The sequence below is a fragment of the Protopterus annectens genome, chromosome 14.part0 (genome assembly GCF_019279795.1).
Source record: "Protopterus annectens isolate FY-2018-M chromosome 14.part0, PAN1.0, whole genome shotgun sequence".
Classification (NCBI taxonomy): Eukaryota; Metazoa; Chordata; order Ceratodontiformes; family Protopteridae; genus Protopterus; species Protopterus annectens.
This window is the reverse complement of record NC_056748.1, coordinates 243,318,203-243,333,543: the sequence shown is the minus strand read 5'-3', so window position 1 is coordinate 243,333,543 and position 15,341 is coordinate 243,318,203. Positions and strand designations below refer to the sequence as shown.

The following is a 15,341-nucleotide window of genomic DNA, read 5'->3' as shown; positions in this document are numbered from 1 at the left end:
TTTGGAAAGTGGGAGGAAACCGGAGTACCCAAAGGAAACCCACGCGAACACAGGGAGAACATGCAAACTCCACACAGAAGGCACCCCAGCCGAGAATCGAACCGGTGAACCTCTTGCTGTGAGGCGACAACATTAACCGCTGCGCCGCCGAATGTGTTCTGACCCCCTGAGGGGGTGGTTTCCCATGGTGTTTGTAACAGAAATGGATAGTGTCCATTTGGAGATGGTTTGTTTTGATATGGTCTTCCCCTCTGCCCCTGGTGCAAAGCTGACTAGTAACTGGTCAGATTTCCTAAAGGGCTTAGTCCTATCAAGGTAGAATCTGTGCTGTCTGTGCACATCTAAAGAATGCAGGATCCTTTCTCCCTTATTTTGAGGATTAGGAAAAAAGGTGGGCAAATGGATAGATTGGTTGAGAGCCACACTGGAGACCACTTTAGGCATGAAAGTTGAGTTAGTCCTGAGAGAGACCCTGTCAGCATGAAAAATTATGAAGGGTTCCACGGTTTGTAGCTCAGACACTCTTCTAGCTGAAGTGATGGCCAGAAGCAAGGCTGTTTTCCAAGAGAGGAATTTTAACTCTGCTGATGCTGCAGGCTCAAAGGGGGGGGGGGGTGTGAGGTTTTCCAACACAAAATTAAGTTCCCAAGCAGGGGTAGGGGTTCTTCTTGGTGGCCTTAAATTGTTAGCCCCTCTCAGGAACTGCTTGATGAGAAGGTGTGAGAAGAGAGGTGGCTTAGTGCTGTAATAAGCAGAGATGGCAGAGGCATGGATCTTAATGGAAGAGAAGGATAGGCCCCTGCGTAGTAGGTCTGCTAGGTAATCCAGGATAAGAGGTAAGGAGAGCTGTGCTGGATCTGCTCCTTTAGTCTGGATCCAGGAACAATACCTTTTCCACTTGTCAGCACAGGATTTTCTAGTACTGGGTCATCTGGCTTCACGTGTGACATCCAGTACCTGCTTGCTTAGGCTGGCCACTGGAGGAGAAGTCAAGGAATAAGCCAGGCTGCAAGGTTCAGGGTCTGCAATTGCAGATGAAAGAACTGTCCTTCCTGCTGGGTCAGGAGATTTGGGATCTGGGGGAGGTGCCATGGAGGCAATAGTTACCGACTGCGCAGTAGTGGGTACCAGTGTTGGCATGGCCAGTCTGGGGCAATCAGGATTGACCTTGGTCTTTCTTCCTTATCTTGAGTAATACTATTGTAAGAAGAGGTAGAGGGGGAAATGCATAGATTGAGAGGTTTGCCCACTTGAAGGATAGGGCATCCACTTTCCAGGCCTTGCTGTGAGGTTCCCTGGTGCAGAATTTGCTGAGCTGGTGGTTGTAGGGAGAGGCAAATAGGTCCACCTTCGGGGCACCCCATTTCTGGGTCACAAGGCTGAAAGTGTTTTGGTTTAATTGCCACTCGTGTGGGTCTAGGAGATTTCTGCTTAAGTTGTCTGCCAGGGAGTTTTGGTTGCCTGTCAGGAATTGAGCTTGCAGGTGAATATGCATGGCTGAGGCCATGTTCCAAAGGGTCATGACTAGCCTGCAGAGTGGGTAAGAGTGGGTTCCCCCCTACTTGTTGATGCACCACATGTGGTGTTGTCGGTTTTGATTAGTAGAGGCCCCGGAGAGAGTAGGGATCTGAAAGCTGTCAGAGCATGCTGAACAGCTAACATCTCTTTTTGGTTGATGTGCAGATTAATTTGATTTGGGCTACAGTGGCCCTGAACGCACCTGCCGTTCAGATGTGCACCCCAGGCATAATCTGATGCATCTGTGGTTAGGGTCTTGGCAGCATGGGTTTATGTAAAGGGAAGCCCCTTGTTGTGGTTGCATGCTGCTGCCTACCAAAGGAACTCTTTCCTTCGACAAGGTATCATAGGTATGATAGTTTCCAGGTCCTGAGAATGTTGGCACCAAAGACTTTTTAAGTACCATTGAAGTTTCCTCATATGCAGTCTGGCATATGGAATTAGCAGAATGCAGGAGGCCATGAACCCTAGTGGTTGCAGGATTTTCCTTGCAGATAACTGGGTTCTGGTGGCCATTAGAGAGAAGTAGCCTGTCAGATAGGCTTGTTTTTCTGGAGTAAGAAATGCCATCTAGGATGCTGTGTCCAAGCTTTCTCCCAGGAATACATTTTTTGACTAGGGACTAGTTTGGATTTCTTTTCGTTGATAGTGTACCCCAGGGAGGTAAGAAGGTCCTTTACAAATGTCAGGTGCTGCAACAGCTTTTCCTGACTGTCTGCCTGAATCAGGCAATTGTCCAAGTAGGGGAAAATTTGTACATTTCTCTGTCGGCAATAGGCAATGCCTGGAGTCAGGCATTTTGTGAAAACTCTGGGAGCAGTGGATAAGCCAAAGGGAAGTGCAGAGAACTGATAATGCACAGATCCTGCCCTGAAATGTAAATATTTCCTGCAGGAATCCCTGAATAGGATGTGCAGATAGGCCTCCTTTAGGTCTAGGGTGGCTAACCAGGCATCTTTGGACAGCGTAGGGAGAAGCTGCTGTAGGGTGAGCATTTTGAATTCTGGTACCACCACGAAGCTGTTTAGAATGGATAGATCTAAGATTGGGTGCCAGGTGCCTTCTTTTCTGGGTACCAGGAAAAGTCTGGAATACAAATCTTGGCCTATCTGTTCTGCAGGAACAGGCTGAATTGCCCGTATGGAGACCAGGGTCTGAACTTGGTTTTCTGCCTCTGCCTACTGGTTTGGAGGAAGGTCTGGGAACCCTTTTGGGGTTGGCAGCATGTGGAAATAAAATCTGTACCCCTGGGATACTATGTTGAGGGCCCATCGATCGTTGGTGATGGCAGTCCAGTTTTTTGCATGGTGGGCAAATTTTCCTCCTAGGGGCACGAGCAATTGGGCAGAGGTGAGGGGAGGAGTTGAGAAGTCATTGTGAATTCTTTCCATAACAGGGTGGCTGAGCACTCCTTGTTTTAGAAGTGGAGGTACTCTATTGCTTAGCTTTCTGCATACCCTGAGACTGTAGTCTGGGAGGGTCTGTTTCCCCTAGGTCTAGTCTGAGGTGGCCTTGAGGGGGCTGGAAAGGACTAATGTTTTGAGGGGCAATGCCTACTGAATCCGGAGGCTGCACCTGCAAAAAAAAACTTGTCTGCATTGACTTAGCTTTTTCTTCAGTCTTTTTCAAAACCTCTTCTGCTTTGGTGCCAAACAGATTGTCCTTGTTCAGAAGTGCGTCCAATAATTTTGATTTAACATGGTCTGGCAAGGTCTGCTCCTTAAGCCAGGCATGCCTTCTGAGCACAGAACCCATAACTGCTGTCCTGCAAAATGCTTCTAGGGCGTCAAACCCATATTGCAGGGTATGCTTGTTGACTTGGCTTGCAGAGTGCATAAGCTCCTGTAATTCTTTATTTTCTGCACAGTCAGGGAAGGTAGATCATTTTTGCTTAAGTTCCATAGTATGTTGCTGGTATTTCAACATGTGGAACTGACAATTTAATGCTCTAATGGCAAGAGTTGCAGAGGTGTATACTTTTTTACCCCATATGTCTAAAGCTCAGGAACTCCTGTCCAAGGGGGTGGGATTCTTAGCTGTAGTTGCTTTTATTCCTTTAGGTCCTTGGGAGATGACCTCTGGGTCAGCAGTAGGATTTCTGAAAAGAAATTTGTGTGAGTTAGGGACTCTGTAGTACCTGTCAGGTTTCCATCATCCACAACATCCAGAACAGGAGGGTTGGCTAAGGGTCTGTACTACAAGTCTAAAAATTCTCTGAGCCTCTTTTTGGACTGTGGATAATCCTGGCATTCCCAATGGAAATGCTCTCTCAAGGTATGTAGGGTTTCACCAAAAGAAAAATTCCTCTGGAGGGGAGGCAGAAGGAATGGATTCCTCTGCATCTGAATCCTCATAGGCAAATAAGGGCATGTCTTCATAATCAGAAACCTCAGAGTCGTCGGACTCTTGGTCAGATAAAGCTGCTGGGGACAAGTCTCTTTTTCTTTTAGCAGGGAAGGCTGGCTTCCCCTAGTCAGCATGATCAGGTCTTCTGCCATTTTAAGCATCTGTGACTGTGGCAAGGAAGCAGGCCCTTGAGTTTGTGTCGTCTGTTTTTTAAGCGTAGCTCATACTCTTGGCCTTAGAAACTTGGTAGATTTAGAAAGAAGTGAAGACGCGAAAGAAGTCATCGGTTTGTGTCAAATATTGGTAGTGCGAAGAACTTCCTCAGAAGCCGGTGCCTGCACAGCGTCTCCGGACCCATCCAAGGTAGAGACATCCACAGGTTCTGTAGTCAAAGAAGAGTCTTGTGGCATACCAGACTCCTAATGGGTCTCCGTAGCGACTGCGAATCTACTGAAGTGGGCATCGGGGGCTGTGAAAGCGCCTCACTGAGTACCGGCGAACTGGTGACTAGCTTAACGGAAGCGTCAGCAGTTTTGGACCTGTGCGGTCTGTCTATGTCTTTATCCTTACATTTTTTCAGAAGATCTTAGTTGGATGGCTTACCAAAGCCATTTCGGCATACGGAGATAGAGAATGAAAGTATTTAGCTACAATAAGGGCCTGACGATGAATAGTTCGAGCGTTGAACAAAGCACAAAACCGACAGCGAGGTACGTCATGGTCTGGACCTAAACAGGTGACGCAGTAAGTATGGAAATGTCTGTGTGGTATTTGCTTTCCACAGGCGAGACAATTGTTAACTTTTTCTGATATCAGTTAGAGCAAGAAAAAAGGATCCCCAATGGGGTACTTAGCTTTAGAAGACTTCAAGATGATTCAGTTTCGGAAATGAAAACTCAGGTAGTGGCCGACTGGCACTTGTGCAAACTGCTTCTGCCTCAGGCTCCTCGGCAAGAAAGACTGATGTAATGGCGTCAGCTGTCTGTTTTTATACCACTGACGACCTGACGTCAGTCCTGAAGCGACAGCAACCGACGCAGAAATACTAAGCCTCAGGTATTCGGGCCGACTGAGGGCTACCCCTGGCAGGATAACCCAAGTGTGATAACTGCAACAGTGAAACACGAAGAACATCATCTTTTATTCACCAAGTTATAATCTACATAGTTTGCCCTTATTAGATATATCATACAAACTAACAGTTTTTACTCACTACTTGAAGATATTCGTTTTAGAGATTGCCTCATTTGCATACACACACACACACACACACACACACACACACACACACACATATATATATATATATACTTATGTTATATATTTATCTATTTATTTGTTTTCTAGCAGTTACAGGTATCAATTATGTATCAACTAATAGATTTGTCACACAGCTGATTTTTTGAAAGCAAGTTACAGGTGCATATATTTATATTTACATGACTTACATATTATCAGTTTATATGTTTTTATATATATTGTATCCTGTATCATCAGTTTATACTGCCATCTAGTGACGTTTTCTATAAAAGCCTATATATCTTTTATATCTTTTGTTTTTTTAGGTTATGATGATGCTTTGAATGTAATGTGGATTTTAAAATAATGCATTTCCTATATAATTTTTCACATTGCTGCCAATTAGCATAATATATAGTTATAAGCATTTAAGTATCTAACAGCATATATGTCTTACATACTTACATATATTAAGCACCCTAGACTATGATGTTATATGACATTCTGAGACATTATGTATTTTTATAATTCGCTAATGTACATGTTTTTTTACTTATTTATATTTTGTCAATGTTGATGTTTTTGATCATGTATGGTTTTTATTAAGAATTGATTCACATATGAATTTTTATATGTATGTTTTATATGGGTGCCAAACAGCAATGTATGCAATTATTTAAACTCAGTTAAATGTACCTAAGCATTGAACAGATTAAGCAGTTCATTTTCTTAATAGATTTAGAGATGTGATTGGCTAGGTACCTATTCACTGCAATTACCTGTATGTATTTAAACTGAAGCTTTTTTGCAATGACTATTAAGTCTGAAGAAGCATTCATAGTAAAGCAAAAGTGCTTACTACTTTTTTTATTTCTCTGAGTTAAATGAATAAAGGTCTCCTTCGCTTTGGATGGTGTTGCCTCGAGTTTCTGTTGGTCAAGAAGGGATTTGTCTACCCTTAAAAACAATGCATAACAGTCAGCCTTCTTGATATCAAAAAGTAAATAATTCTGTATATTTCTATTTTTTGAATGGTAGCTAGTTGTTCATCCATTTTCCTAATGTTAAAATTAATAAGACACTGCAATGGCTCACAACCTTGTTTGTTAAATAGTTGTAAAAGTTCACAGTGTAAAACTGAGTCCCTAATCACCCCAGTGGGAAACTTTCACATACCTAGGCCTTTTGGGACTAGTTCTAAACGTAAGCACTCATTAAGATATTGATTTTCTAATTGTAATTTTCTATACCTGAAAGTGCAGTCCTCCAAACGTTTTATTTGTTGGTGCATGGTTCCTGAATTATCCTCTGCAGCATTAGTTTGAAAAACAAGTGCATCTCCACCATTAAGCCACTGTGAAAGGGTAGAATTACCATTATACGAGGTTGCTGTCGTCACAATGACGTCGTTATGTGCTGCATGCAAATTCTCCGAGGCTGATGGGCTGGAAAGTCGTGCTGATGATCTTTGAGCTGGAGTAATGCTACTAGAAAGGGAATTAGTAGCCTAAGATTCCATTCTGACACACTCATTGAAGTTCACTCGCCCAGTGCTTCTTGAAACATTAGGTTGAGAATTCTGCTCCGTAAGCTGCTCAACTAAGCAAGTTATGCTGGCCACAAATTTTCTCAGTTCATTAAACGAAGTGAGCCAGGTAGGTGAGGATCTAGGATCAAGTTCCTCAGTACCTTCCATACTAAAACAAACTTCAAAAGTTCCACGACACCCACAAACTGTGGAAATAACACAAATGAAGGCAAAAGACAAACTGACCACGCAAAAGTATTTATTTAGCGCTTTCTTTTATAAAATACAAACTTCTTTACAATAAAAGCTTAACAACTTGAACCACAGTGGCCAACTTATTTATATATGCACTAAAAAACATGAGAAAACTTGCCTCAGTTTGGACCCAGCATTTAAAGATATATTACACATGCAGTTTATATCACTTGCATATTCATATACATTACATCCTTTTCCACTCCTAAGTTACACAGCTATAAGAATTTATCTAGTAGAGGTATTTTAGTTATTTTAGCATTACTATATCTAAGTATGTGCTTGTGTAGCTTAGGAGTGGAAAAGTATGTAATGTATATGAATATGCAACTGATATAAACTGCAGACGTAATATATCTTTAAATGCTGGATCCAAACTGAGGCAAGTTTTCTCACATGTTTTTTCATGCATATGTAAATGAGTTGACCACTAGGGTTCAAGTTTTTAAGCTTTTATTCTGAGGAAGTTTGTATTTTATAAATGAAAGCACTAAATAAATACTTGGGAGTGGATCAGTTTGCCTTTATTTGTGTTATTTCATTCATCTTTTACTTTATGTTTCAGAGCTGAGCCTGAAATTGCCTAATTGTGATCACAGCTGTATCTTGGTAAATAAATACAAATAATTTAATTTATAAAACAAAGATATTTATGGTTTTCACTTAGAGTAGCATCTGGAGTCCTTGAGAAGCAGCATCGGCTTCCTCATCCATAACCTCCACAGTACAATACAGCTCTGGCACAAAGTGCTTCATTTCTAAGAGACGCATCTTCTTGGTCTATATGGCTTAGGGAACTTCAGTCCAGTGGCCATGCTTGTGGAGGGACAACTGCCTGGTTTAGTCTAAGGGAAAATCAAGTAGTGTGTGTTGGGGGGGGGGGTGCGTTACCCTGGACTGAAGAACCGGTACTTGGGAGGGTGGTGCCCAAGCCTCAGACACTGATATCAAAGGATGCTGCAGAAATGCTGGTGTCCAGTAAAGCAAAACCAGCTTAACGAACATAAACACTTGAAAAACTACTGTTGGGTGTTCTAATGTCTGATGAGCCAGCATGAAGGGATGATGCCTGAAAAGTTTTGCTAGCAAGACTGACTTTCTGCATTCAGGGGTGGAGCACCTAGTACACTGACCACAGAAATACAAATGAAAACGGTGTTGCTGTCTGGTAAACTGATATGATGAAAAGGTGCCCAGGGAGTGGACACAGAGTCTCTACAGTACAGAAAGAGGTAGAGCCCTTCCAGAGTCGGATTTTATCTGTTATTGCATACTGGCCACAACCAGAAGGTCAAAATCAATGCACTGCAGAGAGGACAACCGTTTCACTGGTTGAAAAAGGAAACACTGAACCTCAAGAATAGGCAGGGTCTACACTTCTTGTGGAGACCTCACCCATAGGACTGAAGGGCTTTATAACAATAATGGCTGGGACTTTGACCTGACCCTATACATTATGTTCCATTGTCTTTTTACTTTAATTTTTGCAACAAAGTGATAGGAACCAGCACTCATGTCTCTAGGATTCTTGTTAGAAAATCTGAAAGATACAAGAACTTTTTTTTAATTCTATGCTTGAATTTGCCACATTTTAACTTGTTTAACTCAAGAAACAATAGAACCCTAGCCAATGCCTTGGCCTGAAGAGAAACCTTGAAAGCAGAACAAGTCATGAGCGTGTTCCTACAACCAGACCAAGCTCTCTGTTATATAAGTCTCTAATGCCTTCTGTCCATGGCAATTCATAGCACTAGTAAACCTGAGGCAAATGAAATAAGATGAAGTGGAGTGTTAGACTCCTAAGCTGACCAAACATTTTCTATGCCTGACGGCAAGTGGTAGGTGCTTCCCAAAAGCACACTTTGGTATGAATGAAGCCCTGTCTATGAGAAAGTGTCAAATGCAAAAGCAACACTTACAGGAAAATGGTACAGAAAATGTTATAGAACTGCTGAAATTCCCTCTAACCCAAAGGCAATATTTTACATAAGATTTTTTTTTTTTTTAACACAGAAGAGGTATCCATCCTACAACAAAACTTTGAAAATCAGTAGTAACAGCTTGGGGTAATTTACAGCACCAGTACAACTTTCACAGTAGGAAAGAACTGCAAAGAAAGGAGAGAGAAGACAGGTATGGAGCTAGCAGCCTAGGAAAGTTTTACGTACCATACAATCCTAATACAACTGATGCAAACCATATACATTCCTCCTTCCAGAAATGTTGCAATATCTGATCTCACAAACTTCAAACCAGCTCAGCCTGAATTACTACCAAGCACTTCCTTCAGTACTTATCTAACTGGAATAAGGAAGTCTATTTAACACTGGGTTTCATAAATAATTACAGTTACCAAAATAAGCGGTCTGTTTGTCAAAATTATATATACAATTACTACAATTCTCAGATTAAACACTGTGATGGTCACAAAATCAGTAATGCCCTTTAGATTCAACAGACTGCATATTAAAACTCTCAATATTTTACTTTGAGAATATTTTAAAAAATCAATAAGTGTGACAGCATACCTGCTGCATTCGACCAAAGTGACTTTAAGGCGTCCTTCTATCAGACCTGTATCCTGAATAGAGAGAGACGGCTCTTCTGTTTGTGCTGCAGGTTGAACTTGGAATGGAAAGAATGGTTTGTACCTGATAAAACAAGAGACAGGTGTGCTTAATTAGTGACATTATTACTGGAAGTACAATATGAAGACATCAGTACATATTTAAAATACAAAACTTCCTTTAATTTAAATATTTCACCTGGAATCAACCTTAAACAATACAGGACACAAGGCGTGCGACAGTGCCACCAGTTGTAACTACCTTATTAAAATACTTGATTTTCTATTTGCTTTTTGGAGAAAGGGCTGGGTATGCCAGTGACAGCCCTCCTTCCTGAGGTTTACTTGGTTAAGACACTTCAGTCCACACTGTCAATGTTTTGTAACAGTGCATGTTTGACTGCACTGAAGACATTACTACATGTCTAACACCCATCAAATCACAAACTTGAAAAAAGGATTCCTGTCTAATTATGTCACAGATAACTGATCTCATTGCAAACGTTGTGCCCACTCAGAGTCACAAGGCAAACAAAGTAACTGAGGGAATCAAACCCAGACTACAGGATAAACCTCATTAGCAGTATGACAGGCCAGCAATCAAGTAACTCAATCCTCACACAGTGTCTCCAGATGCAGCTTCCTGCACCAAGCACAAGAGCACAAAAGAAGCATGCTCCAGACCTGGGTCTGGACCAGGGTTGCCAGATGTCCCTATTTGGGCAGGACTGTCCCTGGATCAGCAGCCTGATCCCGAGTCCCGCACTGCCGGTTTAAATCCCAGGCAGCCTCCGCTTTGTTTTTTTTTTTTTTGATTGGCCCGTATACGGGCCAATCAAAAATCGCTAAACATGGAGCTACTTCTATTTAATGCGGAACTGCGATGTTCCGCATTAAACAGAAGTAGCTCTGTGTTTAGCGATTTTTGATTGGCCCGTATACTGGTATACGGGCCAATCAAAAAATTGCAAAACAAAGCTACTTCTGTTTAATGTGGAACTGCAATGTTTCGCATTAAACAGAAGTAGCTCCATGTTTATTTATTTTTGATTGGCCCGGGCTTTAGTCTTCACTTGCTGTGAAATAATTTTTTTGTCCCTACCTGGCCAGTCGGAAATCTGGCAACCCTGGTCTGGACTGTCATTCTCTCTCTAGACCCACAGAAACCTCCACATTGTCCACTTTGGAGCTCAGTGTCCCTGTTACCACTAACTAACTAACTAACTAACTAACTAACTAACTAACTAACTAACTAACAGATACACACACACACACACACACACACACACACACACACACACACACACACACACACACACACAACTGGGAAAAGCTGACACAGATTTACTAGCTGTGCCGTTTTTCTGCCCAGACTCTGAGGTAATCATGCTGCCACCAATCAGCTACCCTAAGTCTTCTACAAAGGGTATCCAATTATACTGTGTAAAATTAATACTAATACAAATGGTAGTGTTGGACTAAAGCACCAAGGCTTTCAGGAACGGCCACAGTGTCACTTAAACAAGCATAAGTACTCTCCAGATGTTAAATATTTTCTCTAAAGGACCAGCCACAATGAAATGTATTAAAATATTTAATTATAAAACAGAAAACAGCAGCATAGTGAATACAATGAACAAGAGTTTCAACCACAGATATATAAAAAAAATAATACAGTTGGATTGTTTCTCACAGATGCAGAAAACAATACTAAACTATTCTCACTCAATGTCCCTGACTAACTAAATAATTACTGTTCCCTGACTACTTACTAAAGCAAGGCAAGCTGATGTGTGCTCAGTGTCTTACTACAGAAAAAGCCAGATGACGTCTCTCTTTGTCTATATGGATGTGTGAGATATTTATCCTTTCAGAAATCTTTCCTGCCAGATTCTAAAGTGCTGGTGCGAGAGTTTCAAATAAACCAGATGCTGGTTAGAGGATGACATCACTTCTGGTCACCTGGCTCTGCTACAAGGCACACACAGAGCTTTGCTAAGGTATGTGGTAACATCTGAAAGCTGTAACAGAATTTCAAACTTTCCACCCATCCAGGGTTCTCTGTTAAACACAAACATTTGATCAGTTACAACAATACAACCTAATATGCATGCATATATTTTTTCTGTCCAGCAGGATCTATTGTTGATGCATTTTTAACAGATGTAACTTTGTAAATATATTTCAAACATCTGTACAAATCAGTGTGATAATCAAATGGCATAACATTCTTTACAAAAACTCCAGTTAGCTATGCTGGCATATGTTGCACATACACTGCCCTACTCTTACTGGCAGAGATGGCACTACCTCATAACATCACAAGCACCGCAATGCCTTGAATTTTCATGTTAAACTGTAAGCATCAATCAGGGAGAGAAAAATATTTGCTTTTGTAAGATATGGAGATCTTGTGGGGGAAGCTATATTTATTGTCTAGATGAAGACTGCCTGATTGCTAACAAATTCTTGTCCCTCCAAGAGAAGCACTGCAGTCAAGTGAATGGTCCAGGTTAAGCTCAATTAACCTCTGTTGTTTCTCCATTACTAAGATATTGTCAGTAAATGTTTGAAGAAAGTCATAGGCTCATAGGTAGGTACTAGGCTATCGGCCCAAGGGCCTACGTAAGCCTAGCCAGCAAGGTACCATAGCTTACGCCACCCAAGAAAGTTATTTTCCTGTGCCACTGTCTAGCAGAGACACAGAAGTGATCCCCGGGGTGTATTTCCTATTTCCCATCCACTCATCAAGATTTTTCTTGAAGAGTGTTAATGAAGAACTTTGCTTGACATAGATGGGTAGCTTGTTCCAGAGTACAGGAAGTCTCTGGGACAGGATTCTAGCACTCCAGTGTGTCCTGTTTATTGTGGTGACAAGGTTTAGGTCCCTAGAGCGTGTAGCTTGGAGGGATTGGGATTTCTTTAGGTGTAGCATGTCTAACAGCTCTGGGTTTGACATAGCTTTATATGTTAGGCAGAGATCACCTCGGAGTAGGCAATATGCTATGGAGTAAAGCTGGAGCTTTTTGAGGCGATCAGTGTAGGGCATTTGTTTGAGGCCAGTAATCCTCTTTGTGAGGTACTTCTGTGGCCTTTCCAGCTGCTGCAGATGTCTTGTGAGGTACATTCCAAAAGGGGCATTGTACTCTATAATGGGTCTAATGAGTGACGAGTAGAGGGGAACAATGACCTCTTTTTTTCCTGGATGAGAACCCTTTTATGATGAGGTGTGCCACGTAGAAGGACTTCCTGACTACTGTGGCAATGTGACTATCAAAGGAGAGACTACTGTCTACCTGGGTCCCAAGGTCTCATCATGCATTCGGTGTTAAGTAGATTGCTGCCTATGTGGTAGTTCATGGGTACAGAGTTTTTACCAAAGGGGATGACACTGCACTTTTTGGCACTGAGCTTGAGGCCATGGCTCTGACACCAGGCATCTGTCTCAGTGAGGCCCTTCTATAGGATGTCCACATCATTTGGGGACTTGACTATGGCTCCTAGTTTGCAGTCATCTGCGAACTTCGTCAGCCAGAGGCCTTCTGTGTTAGCCTGTACTTCAGAGAAGTAGATACCAAACAGGAGAGGTCCCCGGACAGACCCCTGTGGCACTCCACTTGTCACTGCCTTGAGGTCAGATTTGGAGTCTGCAACTTTTACAGTGTGGCATAGACACTTCCTGAATGATCTGACGGTTACTTCTAATGCCATAATGTCATTCAAAGATTTCATAAATAATCCAATGCCATTTAGTCTTATTACTATTTTCACCCTGCCAATACCCTCTGTCAGTCTGCACATCCCTTCTACAGGAGGACCATACCAGTCAATTCTGGTGCAAGTTTGTGAATACCAGTCCAGTCATCCAATTTATGTTTAACAGGAGATAGCGAGCTTCACTGCTTAACTTACAATGGGAGTCTGTTCTAGAAGTTTGAAAGGTGCAAACCTGTCCCTTCATTATATTTTATTTATCTTTTGATGATGATTAAGGTCCTTGGATCTAACATTGGTGGAAACATTAGACTTGTGGAGATACAGCAGAGCCTGAACAACCAGGTCTCTAAAAATGAACTTACAGAGGAGAAAACATGCAGAAATGAAGTTTCTTAATGAGGTTCAGTTATGGACTATGCCAGCAAAATGTGTAAGACAACATAGGTAGCAAATCACTGTCACTGAGTCAGGGATTCATCTGGGACCCCTTACCTATCCTGTGTCCAGCACAAATGCTGTTAAGACCTGTATAAGGAAAAAGGAACGGAATGGTTTCTCCACAATGAATGGCATACTGTCACCCACCAAGGCATTTTGATGGAGTGAGACAAAATGTGGCCTGATTCCAAAGACATCTACAAATAACTGACTGTTTCTCAATGCACTATGAGACCGGTGTTTTTTTTTTTGTTTCTTAAGCCTGGCAGATAGTGTAGAGGGTTAAGGCTATGAGCTGCTGTGTAACTCTGCCCAAGACCGTTAACCAGACAGTGCTCTGTCACATTTGAACAATGATCTCAGACTGCATGCCTAGCCTAATAAGAACCTATAAAGCTATCAGTTATCAGACTGATGGGCAGCATGTGCACTGGGGATCTCGAAAAATATCCCTGTGTACACAGATGTTTTTTTTTTTTTTACTCATAAACTTAAAAAAAGGAAGCCATAACTTTTAATTTCATCTTAGTGAAATAACTTATTTCCAAAATATTGTACAATACAGCTACCTGAAATACTTTTAGCTGGAGGGGTACAAACTCAAATTTCTCTTTTGATGATTTTTTAACCAAGAAAGGAGATCACGAGATTTAAGTTGTTCCAAGAACCATTTCAACATGTGGCAAAAATAAGGCAACTGCCTTGACAAAGATAAATATGGGGTCTACTTTAGATCGCCAAAAACTCAAAATGTCGATCGCTCACATGAGCGAATAATCAGGAAGTCGATTTGGGATTTTTGGGATCGCAGTACAGTGAAGATGGGAATATTTGCCCTTTCCTCACTGCAGTGCGATCTCGGAGTAAGAATATATATTTAGCACGAGGGGTGCAGCCCCCCCACAATAGCGATTTTGAGTTCCTGATTATTCACTCATGTCAGCAATCGACATTTTGAGTTTTCGTTGTTCTGACATAGACCCTAAATATGAATGCCTTCATTTCTCAGTGTTACTAGTGAAGAAATCGGCTATTTGGAAAATAATAAAAGCGTAAACAAGACCAATGAGGAATACCTGGAAATGGAATGTTTCTAAACTAAATGAAACCTGAGAAACTGGAGAGTTTCATAAATGTGTACACAATCCAGTTAAGTATGACTGAGATATGAAATAATTATCCAAGTTACTTTAGGAGGCAAAGAAATAAGAATATTAAGCACTTCCATTTTGAATCTAGGGAGATTTAGATGCTTCTTTATAAAAAAAATATATTCAAAATAGATCTGTAATGATCCATTTCTCTGAAACAAGAAAAATCAGAAACAATGAGTACTTCCATCTGTAGAGCCACCATGCCTCTCCATAGCATATTTGAGCAACATCTTACATAAAATAACTTTTCCCCCATACCACTGAATTCTTGAAATATTTCTACCAAATGATCCCTCTCTCCCTCTCCTCTAAGACACAAATCTGCAGAAACTATGTATTAATTCTGGAAAACTGAGGCTACGCTCCTGGTCATTTTCCCAAGTCTTTTGCCTAGTGGAAGGGCCCATCTATGCTGGGCCATGGAGAACCTGGTGTTCCCATCTCCGAAAAGGAAGGTAACAACAAAGGGGTGTCATTTAGAGCATTCTAAGTCTACTAATGCAAAAGGCGAAAACGCCAGCCCTTCTAACCACAGATGACATGGCACCTTTCCTACTTTCACTGATCTATATAATGATCT

At 41.5% G+C, this 15,341-nt stretch overlaps 1 protein-coding gene across 1 annotated transcript in view; it reads right to left on the bottom strand.

Annotated features, from left to right (window-relative positions):
* LOC122788645 (PDZ domain-containing protein 8-like) overlaps nt 1–15,341 on the bottom strand; it is an 862,743-nt gene that overhangs the window by 94,641 nt on the left and 752,761 nt on the right. The window contains exon 2 of the mRNA XM_044055542.1: nt 9,415–9,537. Coding sequence (XP_043911477.1) covers nt 9,415–9,537 — 123 coding nt within the window. The remainder of the gene's footprint in view (nt 1–9,414; nt 9,538–15,341) is intronic.